The sequence below is a fragment of the Coregonus clupeaformis genome, chromosome 17 (assembly GCF_020615455.1).
Source record: "Coregonus clupeaformis isolate EN_2021a chromosome 17, ASM2061545v1, whole genome shotgun sequence".
In the NCBI taxonomy this organism is placed as follows: Eukaryota; Metazoa; Chordata; class Actinopteri; order Salmoniformes; family Salmonidae; genus Coregonus; species Coregonus clupeaformis.
The window spans coordinates 39,624,887-39,643,737 of record NC_059208.1 but is presented as its reverse complement, the minus strand read 5'-3'; the positions used below and the strand labels follow the sequence as shown (position 1 = coordinate 39,643,737).

The 18,851-nt window shown below is 41.8% G+C and overlaps 1 protein-coding gene across 1 annotated transcript in view; it reads left to right on the top strand.

Moving 5' to 3' along the window:
• The first annotated feature begins 864 nt into the window (after positions 1 to 864).
• LOC121585559 (choline transporter-like protein 4) overlaps positions 865 to 18,851 on the top strand; it is a 40,675-nt gene continuing 22,688 nt past the window's right edge. Inside the window, exons 1-3 of the mRNA XM_041901880.1 lie at positions 865 to 1,077; positions 16,966 to 17,014; positions 17,236 to 17,309. Of these exons, the coding sequence (XP_041757814.1) occupies positions 1,032 to 1,077; positions 16,966 to 17,014; positions 17,236 to 17,309 (169 nt within the window). The 5' untranslated portion in view covers positions 865 to 1,031. The remainder of the gene's footprint in view (positions 1,078 to 16,965; positions 17,015 to 17,235; positions 17,310 to 18,851) is intronic.

Sequence of the window (18,851 nt, the reverse complement as noted above, 5' to 3'; positions counted from 1 at the left end):
GTCATTTAATAAATTTGATTCAAAATTGACTAATGGATCCACTGTCATTTGTTTCAGCAGTGTTGCATTTCATACAACTCACTGAATATCAAGCAGCCCAGACAATCCAGAGAATTTGTGGTTCTAATTTCTGCATAGTTTGCTAAAAAGTAGTTGAGATAATGTAACATTCCATCTGTAACTTTATTTTTTGAGTTTGAGACTAGGCTCTGAACAGCACCTTAATCTGGTCTTTGACAGAGTTCTTGGGACGTGTTGAATAGGTGACACTTCACTATTCAACCATGCTTTCCTTCCCCTGCCCCAATTCATGGTTATTGCAATCTTCTACAACTCATGATGGGAAAGGGAGTATGAACTCTGCTTTTATAACTTCTTCAGTAATACTGACAGAAAAGTCAATTTGACAGCCTTCTTTATGTTAAACACTATCTGGTTGGGTTGTGCCAGGTTTCATGTTGTGGTGAACTGAAGAACATAGGCGAGATATTAAACATATCCAAAGCAATAAGGAAGGGCTCTTAGTGTGATGGTAGGAAATGTCACTCCATCAAACATCTAAATAAAATGTTTGTATTTCTCTATGTCTCAAACATTATCATACACAATTTGATCATTTTCAACTGAAATGTCATCAGATGTGTTCGTTCGGGTATTTTAAATAGAAATGTATTATATAGGCATACAGCCAAATAATCCGAAAAATGTCATTTCATTTACTACGTGCAGGCCCATCAAACAGCAGGGGGCATTTAGTAAAGGGAGGCCAAGGGACGGGAATGCTACACCACGCCTGCAGGCAGGTGCGCGTCACACAACAGGTGCGTTCGTGATGTCACAATCCTAGTCACTGGAGGGCGACGGAGAAAGATTTCTTCAAAGCAAGTTTGCTTTTTATGTGCATTAAGTGTAGGTAACACCCTTTAAGACGTTGTTTTATACTTTTGTTTTGATTATTTAACTTCGACTTGATTTACCTGGCCATTTGGACGTTTTAGACGATTATAAACTAGTGGAGGAAAGGATATGAAATGGGTAAAAACCTGAAGGATGAGAGCTCGGAGTCGTCGGAATATGGTGAGTACATTTCACATCGCCGGTTACGTTACCTGGACTAGTATTTGTCTAACCTCACAGAATAGTGTCATATTCTCGGTCATATTTCTTCAATGAAAAATGTTTATTTATTTGTCTCTAGTCTAGCCTATTTGCGTTTTTCCAGTGATGAAAACACAGAGTTCCTTATGAGTGGTGACCCCTATTAGGCCTACATCTCTAGAGGTGTCACATTTGGGTCTATAGCCGATGACCGCATATCTGAGTAGCCTAATAACAATGTGTGACATTGTCAATTGCTTATTATTCAAGATGTACATACTTACTGTATAGTTATAGGCAAAGTTGATAATTGTTTTCATGACATTCAAAACATTTCAAGACATTTTACAAAAATACTACAACAATCATATATTTGGTTATTGAATCTTTTAAACTGTAAAGATATTCTTGATATATAAATGCAGCAAAAAAATAATTTTCCATTTCAATCTGTGATATAAAATCAATATTCAGTAAGCATTACAGGCAACATCACATCAACTTTCTAACTCGGCTGAATAAAACGGAAGTGCACTTGTAGCTGATATTCTATGGCATGCCAATGCTTTCATGTAGGTTTTTGCATTAGATGGGGAAATATAGAGGAGGAAGTTTGAATATTTATTGTATGAAAAATATGTTTTGTTGTGAGCCATTCATTCTCTGTCAGTCTGCTGTGAGTTGTGGTGTTCATACGGAGCCATGTTTAGCATATGTCCATCTCTGGGTGTGCCTGTGTATAAAGGCTCACTGCCTTAGTGTGTCTTATTACCTGTCCACCTTACTCAAGGGCTGTATCCCAAATTGCACCCTATTCCCTAAATAGTGCACTGCTTTTGACCAGGTCCATAGGGCCATTTGGGACATAATCCAGTTTTTTGCGCGAGATGAATGGAGTCTATTGACAGTCTGTGAGTTCTGAAACAGTACTGGGATGCTTGTGTAAACAAATGAAGTTTGCATAGAGCGCAAGAGCAGAAGAGGAGACAGGAGAGTAAAAGACATGGGTAAATGAGCAGCAGGTAAACCAAAGTAAAGGCCAGGGCCCATATCCACAAAATGTCTGAGAGTAGGAGTGCTGATCTTTCCATACAATCTTATTTATTATTAACTAAAAGGCTAAACTGATCCTAGATCCTGGTATTCAAAAAGCCACTCCATGTAAATTCAGTTGCCTCTTGGATAGGTAAAGGCGCCAGTGTCCAGTGTCCAGTCTGTCCATCCTGTTTCCAAAGAAGGAAGTGGTTTCCTTTGCAATCTTATGAGGAAGCAAACATGTATTCCTATTGACAGAGTTCTTACACCCTCAGTTTGCAGAATGAGTCTATTTGACTTTCAGCTGAAAGTTTCATTTGATTGAGAGGTCAAACATTAAGGTTTTCTTTTCCTGATCAGCAGCCCTTGACGTCAGCAGTCTTTTGTGTTCTGAGGTTAAGTTTAATCTACACCAGGGGTGTCGAACTCATTTTGCTCCTGGGGCCACACTGAAAATGGGTTATATTTTCTTGCCGTCAAAATTTGCAAAATAATAGTTCTCTGTCCATCATTTTTTACATTTTCAATGCTCGCTGACTGTCTAGTGATTATTAGTGAGCTGGACAGTCAAGAAACTGTAAGAATATAGGTCCAATATAATCTCTACACAGTTCTGATTTGGTTTGCGTAATTTTTAAGTATATTGAGTTCGTTTTACCCCCCCCAAAAAAAACAAAAAACATTCCTCCCCAAAAGTTTTAATTTGTATTTTTGTACTCCAACCACCCGCCGGCCGAATTGGACCCCTGGGCTGTATGTTTGACACCCCTGCTCTAGACTGTGTGGTTAATACTGAAAAGCATGGCCTCCTGAGTGGCGCAGCGGTCAAAGGCACTGCAGTGCTTGAGGCGTAACTACAGATACGGGTTCGATCCTGGGCTGTGTCGCAGCCGGCCGCGACCGGGAGACCTTTGAGGCGACGCACAATTGGCCCAGCATCGTCCGGGTTAGGGGAGGGTTTGGCCGGCTGGGATGTCCTAGTCCCATCGTGCTCTAACGACTCCTGTGGTGGGCCGGGCGCATGCACGCTGACATGGTCGCCAGTTGTACGGTGTTTCCTCCGTTACATTGGTGCAGCTGCCTTCCGGGTTAAGCGAGCAGTGTGTCAAGTGCAGTACGGCTTGGCAGGGTCGTGTTTCGGAGGACGCATGGCTCTCGACCTTCGCCTCTCCCGAGTCCCTACGGGAGTTGCAGTGATGGGACAAGACTGTAAATACCAATTGAGGAGAATGGGTAAAAAATATATGCACTTTTATTTTTATTTTATACAAATACAATATAAAAAATACTGAAAAGCCTACAATAATGGCCTCCTAATCATTGACCAGTCATTAGTGTGAGGTGAGCCAGGCCTAAGAGCAAGTACCAAAGAACATTTGAGAACCAAGTTTGAAAGGCAATGATTCAACTACACAAAGACCACACTGGTTTGAACACTTCTGCTGCTTTTAGCACTATAGATACAAATGCTGTCACTAAGGTGCTGGACCTGGACTGGTTTTTATTAATGTGAGATACTGTTAGAACCGAGGTCACTTGTGTCATCTCTTTATTTTTTTAGAGGCGCCATGAGGTTATAATTATGTATTAGCAAGCTAATATTTAGCTACATCTCCACAAAATAGTGAACTGAGAGAGGGAATTGGTGATGGAAGACTAGGCGAGCTACTGTACATCTGATTCTGCATCACACAGAAGTGTTCAAAACCGGACGGCCAGCACTGTAGTCACTGTAGACAATCTTCAGTTCATGGACCTAGCAGCATCACTTCAGAAATGTCCTTTTGGTGGATAGGATTGTCTTCTTTAGACATGCAAATGTGTTAGGTAACACCTTCCTCCAAGCAAGCTAGAAATGAATGCTCCATTCTTCTTTTTATGCCTCGGCATGCTTCAGTTAGGCTGGCGGCTAGGCGAACCGAACGAGTGTGCTCGCATACTCCCTTAAAATACTTTCGCTTGAAAAACAAGAAAGAATCGGCAATAGTACTGTTTGTCCATTTTGAGACGCTGTAGCCACACTTCCTCAAAATAGTCAGAATTAATCTACTATCTCAATAAATCTGTAATTCATTTTGAGGCTTTTGCCGAGGAGATCTTAGTTGCGCAATTCTAACTAAGATGTTTGGTGCAGTATTTCTCAATTAAAAAACGTGCATGAAAACGAGTCGTCTCTCGTTCCTTCTCTCGGTCCCAAAGCTGGGACCGAGAGAATGAAAAACAGCTTCTATCTCAAGGCCATCAGACTGTTAAATAGCCATCACTAGCACATTAGAGGCTGCTGCTGCCTATTGAAATCACTGGCCACTTTAAGAAATTGAACACTAGTCACTTTAATAATAATAAGCCATTTAGCAGACGCTTTTACCCAAAGCGACTTACAGTCATGCGTGCATACATTTTTTGTGTATGGGTGGTCCCGGGGATCGAACCCACTACCATGGCGTTACAAGCGCCGTGCTCTACCAGCTGAGCTATAGGGGACCATTCTTTAATGTTTACATGTCTTGCACTACTCATCTCATATGTATATACTGCATTCTATTCTATAATATTCTACTGTATCTTAGTCCATGCTGCTCTGTCATTGCTTGTCCATATATGTATATATTCTTAAATCCCATTCCTTACCAGTTTTGTGTGTATTGGGTATATGTTGTGAACTTGTTAGATATTACTGCACTGTCGGAGCTAGAAGCACAAGCATTTCGCTACACCCGCTATAACATCTGCTAAACACATGTATGTGACAAATAAAATTTGATTTGATTTGAACGACAACAAAGATTTTATTGAAGAATCCCTACAGTTGACCAATCAAGGAAGAATGGGCGTAGACTTCGGCTCCCAAACTTCGGCTGGCATGTAGGAAAAATGTTGTGTGCCCTAACAGCGGAAAAAACTCTTACAGATGCGAACAAAACCGTCACAAAATGACGTCATAATATATGCACGAACTGTTTCGGCTGGGTAGCGCGAGGACGCTTTTAAGAGCAAACATTTAACTGAAGGTACATCACAGATTAATTCACATTTCAATCAACATAAAATTGTCTGTTTATCTGATTGGATTGTTCAATAGCACCCTTCAGATATGTTTTTATAAATCAGTCAGATTAATATAAAATACATCAAAGATCACTGCATCATATAAGACCATATCTCTGAAATGAAAACTCAAACTCTCCTCCCTTTGAGAGAAAATGAATTTGACTTGAATGTGAGAAAATAAATAAAAATAACCAGAATTTTTTAATAATCCAAAACAATTATTGGAAGCTAAATACTTTCAAGCAACTGGTTTCACACGCAATTAGAAAAGTACATGTATTAGCATCTCAGTTTACAGCACCCAACATTAGCATACCAATGCCATTTTGTGAGAAATAAAGCAATTACTTTTCATAGCACACACACATCTATACATTCAGATGGACTACGCATATGAAAACAAACTATTCTTTGTGGCTTAACAGGAGCCATTACATTTTGTCTAGCAATCTGTCAAAGACAGCACATTCACAAAACGAACCTATATAGCCATCACAAATGGATATAGAAATTATTTAGTTGCAAAGGAAGAAATGATTAACAACACATCATCGTCAAATAATGAACATCCTACATTTTAGGAGAAAGCTCAAAATCGACCCTATGCTGAATCGAGACAGTCTGCCCCTCCCTAAATCCCAATATCTCTCCATCGTATGACCACTTCTGTGACTAGTTACAAAACCTAACTGAATAGTTGGTTCTACTCTGTGGGCCGGCAGGCTGCCTAAAATGTGCAGGAGGATTTCCTCTGCCTAGGTTCCAACAGCGCCTGACCATATGCCCTTCACTTTTACAGAAATCACAACAACGCTTCGTGGGCTGTTTGGGATTCGCCTCCTTACCTCTCCCAATAGCTGCAATAGGGTCTATTTTGGTAGCTGGCCCGCTCATACATTAGAGAGCAGCGTGGACGCACACCACACCGGTAGGTTGGACTGACTGTGCTATCCCGCTATCCTGCTATCTGTATCCGAGTCAGACATGTCACTTCGGAGCCTATTTGTGCTCTGTTCTAACACATTTGCTGTGCGTCATGTAGAAAAAACCTAGTCAAATCATGCTCTTTTTCGCATTCTTGAAGTTCTGCTTGCAACTGCTCAATTTCGCACTCTGATGTCCTCTGGAACTTTAGTCATATCAAGCATGTTCATCGCTAGTTTGCTAATTGGCAATTCATTATTCCCAAGTAAAAACACAACAAGCTCTAGGATTAACATATTCTTAGATTGTTTCCTTATACATGCCAATAATGAAGAATTTCATCCCTAGTCGAATCAAATTTACATTTACATTTTAGTCATTTAGCAGACGCTCTTATCCAGAGCGACTTACAGTTAATGAATACATATTTATTTTTTTATACTGGCCCCCCGTGGGAAACGAACCCATAACCCTGGCGTTGCAAACGCCATGCTCTATCAACTGAGCTACATCCCTGCCGGCCATTCCCTCCCCTACCCTGGACAACGCTGGGCCAATTGTTTGCCGCCCATGAGTCTCCCGGTCGCGGTCGGCTGCGACAGAGCCTGGATTCGAACCAGGATCTCTAGTGGCACAGTTAGCACTGCGATGCAGTGCCTTAGACCATTCTTGCCTTTTTTGATCAAATCCTTAATAAGAGATGATTGCCATAACTCAAAAAATATCCATTGCTTGCATATTCACCTTCACGTAAGCTACATATTCATTATATATCGGGGAATCTAACGGAATAAACTCAAATTTAGTCCAAAGTATCCATAAGATACTGTATATCAAGTCAGAATTTCGCCATTTACTGTACTTCCAAAGTTATTAATATAATCCACAAGTTCCTAATGATACTTCGCTAGGGGCCACCATTTACTGTAGTGGGGTAATATTTCATATGTATTAGGGCTGTTCCCGACAAAACAAAAATCTTGGTAGACCAAAAGTCCTCTGTTCTTTCAACCAATCGATTGGTCAACATTTTTAAATGTGTATTTTTCCATATATTGACACATCCTATGTGTTTTAATCAAATCAAATATATTCACTGAGCTTGTCTGATGCTTTAAGCACACAGTTTGATTAAATAATTAAGACACACAAATGACTAGAGGGAGTCCGACCAGCAATTGATTTGATTGTGCTGGGCCAGGCGCTGTGTAAAAAAATCTCATATTTGGATTAATCAGACCAAAGGACAGATTTCCACCGCTCTAATGTCCATTGCTCATGTTTCTTGGCCCAAGCAAGTCTCTTCTTCTTTTTGGTGTCCTTCAGTAGTGATTTATTTGCAGCAATTTGGCCATGAAGGCCTGATTCATGCAGTCTCCTCTGAACAGTTGATGTTGAGATGTGTCTGTTACTTGAACTCTGTGAAGCATTTTTTTGGGCTGCAATCTGAGGTGCAGTTAACTCTAATGAACTTATCCTCATTCCAGGTGACTACCTCATGAAGCTGGTTGAGAGAATGCCAAGAGTGTGCAAAGCTGTCATCAAGGCAAAGGGTGGCTACTTTGAAGAAATCAAATCTGAAATATATTACATCTTAGTTACACTTTCTTGGTTACTACATGATTCCATATGTGTTATTTCATAGTTGTAATGTCTTCACTATTATTCTACAATGTAGAAAATAGTAAAAATAAAGAAAAACCCTTGAATGAGTAGGTGTGTCCAAACTTTTGACTGGTACTGTATACAGTGAGGGGAAAAAAGTATTTGATCCCCTGCTGATGTTGTATGTTTGCCCACTGACAAAGAAATGATCAGTCTATAATTTTAATGGTAGTTTTATTTGAACAGCAAAACAATCCAGAAAAACGTATGTCAAAAATGTTATAAATTGATTTGCATTTTAATGAGGGAAATAAGTATTTTCCGGACGTTGAAAAACACATATTTTCCAGATGTTGAAATCAGGTTAATTTTCGGTTCTGAATGAACGTTTAAAATAAGTCATTTATAGATGTCTATGTTTGGACCAAATCAAGGCTGGTCCAGACCAGACAAAATCTGAACCAAACATAAACGTCTATGATTGGTTCAGATTTGGTCTGGACCAGAAACAGGAGACAAAGGGCTGTAAGACAAAGGTTTAATCCTAGACACATGGAAAGTGGGATGTATACAAATGGTACGGGGCAACAGAAGACGAACAGCAGGGTCTAAGGACTTTAGAGATGGCGAATGGACCAATAAAACGGGGGGAAAGTTTTCGAGACTCCACCCGGAGGGGCAGATCACGGGTGGACAGCCATACCCTTTGCCCGGGCCGATAGTGGGGAGTCGGGGTCCGGTGGCGATCCGCCTGTCGCCAATACCTGGAGGTGGTCTTAAGAAGAGCGGACCGGACATTCTTCCAGGTACGCCGACAGCAGCGGACGAACATCTGGGCCGAGGGTATGCTGACCTCTTCCTCTTGCTCAGGGAAGAGCGGGGGCTGGTAATCCAAGGAACATTCGAAGGGCGAGAGTCCAGTGGCCAAGCAGGGAAGGGAGTTGCGGGCTTACTCCACCCACACAAGTTGCTGGCTCCAGGTGGTGGGGTTGGCAGAGACGAGGCAACGAAGAGTAGTCTCCAGGTCCTGATTGGCTCGCTCCGATTGGCCGTTAGACTGGGAATGAAACCTGGAGGACAGGCTGGCCGATGACCCAATGAGGGTGCAGAATGCCTTCCAGAACCTGAACGAGAACTGAGGACCCCGATCGGAGACCCTGTCGACCGGAAGTCCATGGATCCGGAAGACGTGCCGCACCATAAGCTGGCCCGTCTCCTTGGTTGAGGGTAACTTGGGAAGGGGAATGAAATGTGCAGCTTTGGAAAACCTATCCACCACAGTAAGGATGGTGGTGTTGCCATCTGTAGGCCTCCTGTAGCTCAGTTGGTAGAGCATGGCGCTTGCAACGCCAGGTTTGTGGGTTTGTTTCCCACGGGGGGCCAGTATGAAAAATGTATGCACTCACTAAATGGAAGTCGCTCTGGATAAGAGCGTCTGCTAAAATGTAAAAATCTGACGGAGGGAGACCAGTGACAAAGTCCAGGGATATATGGGACCAGGGGCAATGAGGAACAGGGAGTGGTTGAAGGTCAGCCGGAACTTGCCGCGTCATAGTTCCTCTCAGCGGAATTGAGACGATGGGAGAGGAAAGCGCAGGGATGCAGCTTTTGGTCCTGGACAGAACGCTGGGACAGAACGGCTCCCACTCCAATGTCCAAGGCATCAACCTCCACCACGAACTGACGGGACGGGTCCGGATGGATTAGGATGTGGGCTGTGGTTAAACAGTGCTTCAGATCCAGAAACGCCCGGTCAGCAGCTGGGGACCACATCAACGGAACCTTGGGAGAGGTGAGTGCAGAGAGGGGGGAGGCCAGGGTGATGTAGCCCCGAATAAAGCGGCGGTAGAAATGAGCAAATCCCAGGAAACGTTGCAGCTGCACTCTGGATGTGGGTTGAGGCCAATCCACCACCGCTCTCACCTTGTCAGGATCCATCTGAATGTTCCCTGCAGCGATGATGTATCCAAGAAAGGAGATAGTGGAACGATGGAACTCACATTTCTCCACTTTAACAAACTGCTGGTTCTCCAGGAGGCGCTGGAGGACTTGTCAGACATGGTGAACATGCTCTTGAGCCGACCGACAAGGATGTCGTCGAGATAGACAAACACAAACCAGTTCAACATGTCACGGAGCACATCGTTGACCAGGGCCTGGAACACTGCGGAAGCGTTTGTCAGACCAAACGGCATAACCAGGTACTCGTGGTGCCCGCTAGCTGTGTTGAAGGCTGTCTTCCACTCGTCTCCTTCCCGTATCCGAACCAGGTGGTAGGGGTTCCGAAGGTCCAACTTCGAAAAGATGGTCACCCCCTGGATAGGCTCGAAAGCCGAGGAGAGGAGTGGTAGCGGCTAACGATTTTTTACAGTGATGTCATTGAGGCCCCTGTAGTCGATACACGGGCGTAGGGCTTTGTCCTTCTTTTCCACAAAGAAAAAACAAAGATTCACACAGTCTCCTCTGAACAGTTGATGTTGAGATGTGTCTGTTACTTGAACTCTGTGAAGCATTTATTTGGGCTGCAATTTCTGAGGCTGGTAACTCTAATGAACTTATCCTCTTTAGCAGAGGTAACTCTGGGTCTTCCATTCCTGTGGCGGTTCTCATGAGAGCCAGTTTCATCATAGCGCTTGATGGTTTTTGCGACTGCACTTGAAGATACTTTCAAAGTTCTTGAAATGTTCTATATTGACTGACCTTCATGTCTTAAAGTAATGATGGACTGTTGTTTCTCTTTGCTTATTTGAGCTGTTCTTGCCATAATATGGACTTGGTCTTTTACCAAATAGGGCTATCTTCTGTATACCACCCCTACCTTGTCACAACACAACTGATTGGCTCAAACGCATTAAGAAGGAAAGAAATTCCAGAAATTAACTTTTAAAAAGGCACACCTGTTAATTGAAATGCATTCCAGGTGACTATCTCATGAAGCTGGTTGAGAGAATGCCAAGAGTGTGCAAAGCTGTCATCAAGGCAAAGGGTGGCTATGTGAAAAATCTCAAATATAAAATATATTTTGATTTGTTTAACACTTTTTTGGTTACTACATGATTCCATATGTGTAATTTCATAATTTTGATGTCTTCACTATTATTCTACAATGTAAAAAAATAGTAAAAATAAAGAAAAACCCTTGAATGAGTAGGTGTGTCCAAACTTTTGCCTGGTTGTGTGTGTATATATAGTTTTTGCTACTGCTCGACTAAAGAAATCTCAGACCAAACAATCGGCCTGTAGACTAAATGGGGTCAGCCCTAATATGTATGCATATTTTATATGCCTCACATGCAACTCGTAATAAGATTAAGCAATTAGCCCATCAAATGAATTATCTGACTCCATAAAATAATACAGCAATATGCCAGAGACTATGGTTAAACCATGTGCAATCAAGTATTATGCGTTTAGCTGACTAAGATCAAGGAATGGTCATGAGAATTGTCTATATTAAAGGCAGATATTTAATTACATTGTAAAATGAATGAACCCAGAGGTGTGACAATGGGGGTTGGTGAGATCAACACAGAGAATGTTGAATTCCTAAGACAACACAGACGAATCCTTGCATACAGTTGATAAGAGTCACTTCTGGGGCTGGGCCCCCCTACATCCTTTCCTCAAGCATTCCATTTCTGCATTAGAAGAGGGTGGGGTGTGTGTAGGCCTACCTTAAGTCTCACAGTAAAAGTTGCACTGTTTCCTCTTAGGCACTGGTATGGACTCGCGCACACACACATGCACACGCACACACACACACACACACACGCACATACATGCACACAACTAACTAACTATGCGGTCTAACATACCCTCCCAAAAAGTAATTATAATGCCACATCATAACCCATACATCAATATCTCTAATTGGACTAGAGCCCGACCTATGTTTTTTGGGGGTCCGACACTGAATCCGTTTTTTTGGGGGACAAAACTTACCGATATACACTACATGACCAAAAGTATGTGGACACCTGCCAGAATCATTGGCATTAATATGGAGTTGGTCCCCCCTTTGCTGCTATAACAGCCTCCACTCTTCTGGGAAGGCTTTCCACTAGATGTTGGAACATTTCTGCGGGGACTTGCTTCCATTCAGCCACAAGAGTATTAGTGAGGTCGGGCACTGATGTTGGGCGATTAGGCCTGGTTCGCAGTCGGGGCGTTCCAATTCATCCAATTCACACACTTATCAAGAGAACATCCCTAGTCATCCCTACTGCCTCTGATCTGGCGGACTCACTAAACACAAATGCTTCGTTTGTAAATTATGTCTGAGTGTTGGAGTGTGCCCCTGGCTGTCCGTACATTTAAAAAAACAAGAAAATAAGGAATTTGAAATGGTTTACATTTGAGCAATTCCATTTACTTTTAATACTTAAATATATTTAAAACCAAATACTTTTATCCTTTTACTCAAATAGTATTTTATTGGGTGACTTTCACTTTTACTTGAGTCATTTTCTATTAAGGTATCTTTACTTTTACTCAAATATGACAATTGAGTACTTTTTCCACCACTGATTGTCATGCTGAAACAGGAAAATGCCTTCCCCAAACTGTTGCCACAAAGTTGGAAGCACAGAATCATCTAGAATGTAATTGTATGCTGTAGCGTTAAGATTTCCCATCACTGGAACTAAGGGGCCTATCCCGAACCATGAAAAACAGCCCCAGACCATTATTCTTCCTCCACCAAACTTTACAGTTGGCACTATGCATTGGGGCAGGTAGCGTTCTCCTGGCATCCGCCAAACCCAGATTTGTCCGTCGGACTGCCAGATGGTGAAGCGTGATTCATCACTCCAGAGAACTGGTTTCCACTGTTCCAGAGTCCAATGGCAGGAAGCTTTACACCACTCCAGCCGATGCTTGGCATTGCGCATGTTGATCTTAAGCTTGTGTGCGGCTGCTCGGCCATGGAAACCCATTTCATGAAGCTCCCGACGAACAGTTATTGTGCTGACGTTGCTTCCAGAGGCAGTTTGGAACTCGGTAGTGAGTGTTGCAACCGAGGACAGACTATTTTTACGCACTATGCGCTTCAGCACTCAGCGGCCCCGTTCTGTGAGCTTGTGTGGCCTACCACTTAGTGGCTGAGCCGTTGTTGCTCCTAGACGTTTCCACTTCACAATAACAGAACTTACATTTGACCGGGGAAGCTCTAGTAGGGCAGAAATTTGACAATCTGACTTGCTGGAAAGATGATATCCTATGACGGTGCCACATTGAAAGACACTGAGCTCTTCAGTAAGGCTATTCTACTGCCAATGTTTGTCTATGTAGATTGTATGTCTGTGTGCTCGATTGTATACACCTGTCAGCAACGGGTGTGGCTGAAATAGCAGAATCCACTGATTTGAAGGGGTGTCCACATACTTCTGTATATATAGTGTATCTGCTGATATACTGTTTTACAGCAGGGAAATTAAAAAGTGTAATTTTTCCACGAGTTCTCATAAATTGCCATCCCAAAGAGCAACTGTCCAATAAATATGCTTCAGATGTTGATTTCTTACATTGTGACAATAATGACATCATGAAAATGGGCGCAAATGTTCAGATAAGCATGAGATTCCCTTTTTTCATCCTATTTATTGAATATCGGTTATTGGTGGAATTATCGGCCGATACCGATATAACGGTGAAAGGCCAATATCTGCCGATAATATCGGTGAACTGATATACCTGTCAGGTTCTAAATTGGACAAAAAATTGTTGATCATTCTTTTACGTCACCACTCTATCCAAGGTCAAGCCAAATGACTTGAACTCACATACAGAGATATGCATTGTTTGGGCCTTAGTACTGTAGTAAAAATGCCCTTACATCTGAGGTCCAAGTTTTGTAGGGTCCAAAAATTCCTATTCTTTATGGGATCAGATGGTGGTAAAAAGCAGGAAGTATAAACACGACATCAGGAAAGGGTCACTGCCAGTCAGTTTTCAGGTTGTGATTTGCACTAAACAGACAGATTTGTATTCTGCTATAATCTGATATTCATTTACAACCGGCAATGAGGCAGAGGAACAGGTTTCTTTGTTTGGGACATCCACATTGCTTCTCTCAGACTTTCACTCAGTGTACAAGGCCTAGCAGAAAATGCAGTGGATTCTGTATTGAATATTGTATTAGATGTTTAAGGTTATGTGTATTCTGCCAGTTGGAAGCCAACAGCATGCCACAGTCTAAATGTTTCATACAGTAGGCCTTGTAGTTAGTAGCCGCAAAACAAACAGTATGATTGTCAATATCCTATAACTTTATTGTTTACTCACTGCAAAGCTTCAGTTTTCACAGATTTCCTTTCAATATGCATTAGGCTATCTCCAGGAAGTTGTTACTAAAACATTGAGCTCCCATAAAACAGGATTAGTAGGTACAGTTGAAGTCGGAAGTTTACATACACCTTAGCCAAATACATTTAAACTCAGTTTTTCACAATTCGTGACATTTAATCCTAGTAAAAATTCCCTGTTTTAGGTCAGTTAGGATTACCACTTTATTTTAAGAATGTGAAATGTCAGAATAATAGTAGAGAGAATGATTTATTTCAGCTTTTATTTCTTACATCACATTCCCAGTGGGTCAGAAGTTTACATACACTCAATTAGTATTTGGTAGCATTGTGTTTAAATTGTTTAACTTGGGTCAAACGTTTCGGGTAGCCTTCCACAAGCTTCCCACAATAAGTTGGGTGAATTTTGGCCCATTCCTCCTGACAGAGCTGGTGTAACTGAGTCAGGTTTGTAGGCCTCCTTGCTCGCACACGCTTTTTCAGTTCTGCCCACACATTTTCTATAGGATTGAGGTCAGGGTTTTGTGATGGCCACTCCAATACCTTGACTTTGTTGTCCTTAAGCCATTTTGCCACAACTTTGGAAGTATGCTTGGGGTCATTGTCCATTTGGAAGACCCATTTGCGGCCAAGCTTTAACTTCCTGACTGATGTCTTGAGATGTTGCTTCAATATATCCACATAATTTTCCTTCCTCATGATGCCATCTATTTTGTGAAGTGCACCAGTCCCTCCTGCAGCGAAGCACCCCCACAGCATGATGCTGCCACCCCCGTGCTTCACGGTTGGGATGGTGTTCTTAGGCTTGCAAGCAACCCCCTTTTTCCTCCAAACATAATGATGGTCATTATGGCCAAACAGTTCTATTTATTTTTCATCAGACCAGAGGACATTTCTCCAAAAAGTATGATCTTTGTCCCCATGTGCAGTTGCAAACCATTGTCTGGCTTTTTTATGGTGGTTTTGGAGCAGTGGCTTCTTCCTTGCTGAGCGGCCTTTCAGGTTATGTCGATATAGGACTCATTTTACTGTGGATATAGATACTTTTGTATCTGTTTCCTCCAGCATCTTCACAAGGTCCTTTGCTGTTCTGGGATTGATTTGCACTTTTCACACCAAAGTACGTTCGTCAACTTAGTGTGTACATTTCTGTACATTGTGATACAGTGAATTATAAGTGAAATAATCTGTCTGTAAACAATTGGTGGAAAAATTACTAGTGCCATGCTCAAAGTAGATGTCCTAACCGACTTGCTAAAACTATAGTTTGTTAACAAGACATTTGTGGAGTGGTTGAAAAACGAGTTTTAATGACTCCAACCTAAGTGTATGTAAACTTCCGACTTCAACTGTATATAGGATGTAAAGGTCTCATCCGATAATAGTTGATAGAGAATATACTAAAAGTAAATTAAGCACGATTCATTTATTTTATATTTAGGGCTTCTTAGATTATACCACAGTGTGAGACATTGTAGGCCATGGACCTAATGAACAGGCCTACATTGTAATGTAAATTCACTAAGCCATAGTTACTGACTTCATTGTAGACATGAGTGCTTTGCTTGCTTCCAATCAGTGATTGTTGTAATGGCCAACTAGACTTGGCCTGATACTCTATCCTATAGCAGCCTAATTGAAATGAACAAAATAAACATCATGCTCAACTGCATATTCCTTAGACAGAAGTGCAATGTTCAACAGGTGCTGTATCTTTAATTTGTCATTTTATGAAGGCATTTTATTCAGGGATTTTGATTGGTTTATTGTGAGGAGTCCATGAGACCAAGAGCAATATCTCTTAGAAATGTTTGGCTTGCTAAGTAGGATATAAACCAAACAAAGGTAATTGCATACTGTGATAAGGGGAATATTGCCCATTTTGAGTAGGGCTGTGACGATATCTGTATCGCAATAATTTTTCCATGGCAAAAATGAAAACACAAAGCAGACCCTACTCCGTGGTCCTTTAAAACCCTGCTGTAAATAAATAAATGTGACTCTGGATGACAACAGAATGATATTTGTTTCCAACATAAGGGCTGTTTTCCTAAAGAAGTTAAATCTGCTTCGTGTTTTGGTTCCTTGGCACGATACTAACGTGCAACGCGATACTGGTTTTGTCCCGGCCCTAGTTGTGAGTGACCATGACACGCAGGGTTTCAGTGGAAAATGTCTGATGGAATATATTTGGGGGATCGCTTTCAAAATTCACTGCTCTGCTTTGAGCCTACTCTCTCCATCTTTGAATTCAAATTCATACTGTCCCTTCTTTTTCGTTTGAGGCTACCTTTCTTTTAAGGGTGCGTAAACCATCAAATTTGCCATAAATACATTGACTTATGCAATGTAGAGATATGAAGAGAGGAACGATGAAAGATGTACAGTATATCTTAATAGATCTCTTTTACCATCTCTTGCTCTCTGTTTTTCTCCATTGGCCAACTCTTCTCCATTGGCCAAGAGTTGCCCTAGTGTTCCAGGAAGTGACTCTAAGCAATGTCATTCCCGTAACCCAGTCATCATCATAACCCAGTCATCACCACCAAAACTCTCCAGTGTCTGTACAGATTGTACGACCTGCTTCAAGGTCTTATTATTTTTGCTCCATTTCAAGCTGAAGACTGTCGCTCATTAACTCACTGAGTTGCATACTAACAAAGGCCGCTCTCGCTGCATAGCAACAACCCCCCCCCCCCCAACAAACCCTCAAACTCAGTCACGTAATTCTCTCCATAGACTCTCACACACAGTAGAGCTCTTTTGAATATCAATGCAAAATGCCATTACCGAGAGACGTTTTCCCTACTTATTCAATCTGATCTGACTAACAACACCATCACACACTGCTATCAGGTTTTTGTGTTAATGTGCAGTCATTGTAAATACCTTCAGAAAATATAGTTAAATTCTGTTATTGAACCATTATCTCTCTGCCTTTTCTTTTCAGGGGAACCTGCTCAGTATGACCCCACCTTCAATGGACCCATTCGAAAAAGGTAGCCTCTTCCAGTATCTCTCTCTCACTCATGCTCTCTACAAAGTCTACAGAGCCTAGCCCTAACTACCACTCTATCTCTGTGTGCAAATTGTCCATTGTATGTCTCAAGTGCCTTTCGTAGGCATACTTTCTGTCACATATTTTTCAGCCTGGGGGCATCTATGCCACAGCAATGCTCAAAATCACTATTTGTGTTATTGTCTCTCCATTCTCCCTCAGAGGCTGCACTGACATAATCTGCTGTATTCTCTTCATTGTCGTCATCCTTGGCTACATGGCGGTGGGGATTTTGGGTAAGATGGGCCTTCTACGCACCTCCCACCTCTCTCTCAGACCCTCTCTCACTTTCTCTCACACACACTTACGCATTCCGTATTGTGTTGCTTTTTCTTCTCTCTCACTCAGTCGCTTTCTTTCTCTCTCTCTCTCTCTCTCTCTCTCTCTCTCTCTCTCTCTCTCTCTCTCTCTCTCTCTCTCTCTCTCTCTCTCTCTCTCTCTCTCTCTCTCTCTCTCTCTCTTTCTCTCTCTTTCTCTCTCACTATTAGATGACGTCCGATTGCTGGCGTTATCTCTTTCTGCCTGTCAATCTCTCTTTATGACTCTTACATCCCTTTTGAAACTCTGGTGTCCTCGCCATAATGCCCTATGTAAATGTAGTATTAGCAGGCAGAACGCACAGTCCGGCCATGATGGCTAAACAAAACAACAGTGACATAATCGCCCTGGTCCCTTCCTCAATTCCAACAGCTCGTCAAAACGCCACTCACAAGTGAGAACAGCACCTCCATTATCGAGAGTGCACTGAAAACATAAGCTTGTCATTGATTCTATGATTTTCTGGCTTTTCCCCTCTTCAAAGTCTATGCCCTCACCCTTCTCTAGTATTATAAGGCATCTCTATAGCCTTGATATTCTCCTCCTTTTTGTCTTTCGGTCGAAAGGCCTCCCTCTCCGCTGACTCCCACCCAGAGTGGTTCCAAAGAGCAGTTCCAAAGCAGAAGCTCACCCTTACCCACGACATCCATGACCTGTCATCAAACACATTCCAGCAGGAACTCACTCTGCCTTTTCTAAAGTCAATAGAGCTGCCTGATAAGAAAGGAGGTCAAATGAATATATTGCCAATGTCAATAGCTTATTATGTGATTAATGTGATAGGTTATTGTTCATTGACCGGATATAGAGTAGGCCTTTTATTGAAAGGAGGCAGGTGGTGGTTTAGTACATAAAACAACCAAAACCAAATGAAGTAATTGATGTACAGTGCATTCGTAAAGTATTCAGACCCCTTGACTTTTTCCACATTTTGTTATGTTACAGCCTTATTCTAAAATGGATTCAATTGTTTTTTCCCCTCATCAATCTATGACTGGAACGAATTGCAAAAATCTCTGAAGCTGGAGACTCTTATCTCCCTCACTAACTTTAAGCATCAGTTGTCAGAGCACCTTACCGATCACTGCACCTGTACACAGCCCATCTGAAATTAGCCCACCCAACTACCTCATCCCCATATTGTTATTTATTTTGCTCATTTGCACCCCAGTATCTCTATTTGCACATCATCTCTTGCACATCTATCATTCCAGTGTTAATACTAATTGTAATTATTTTGCACTATAGCCTATTTATTGCCTTACCTCCGTAACTTGCTACATTTGCACACACTGTATATATATTTTCTGTTGTATTTTTGACTTTATGTTTTGTTTTACCCCATATGTAACTCTGTGTTGTTGTTTTTATCGCACTGCTTTGCTTTATCTTGGCCAGGTCGCAGTTGTAAATGAGAACTTGTTCTCAACTGGCTTACCTGGTTAAATAAAGGTGAAATA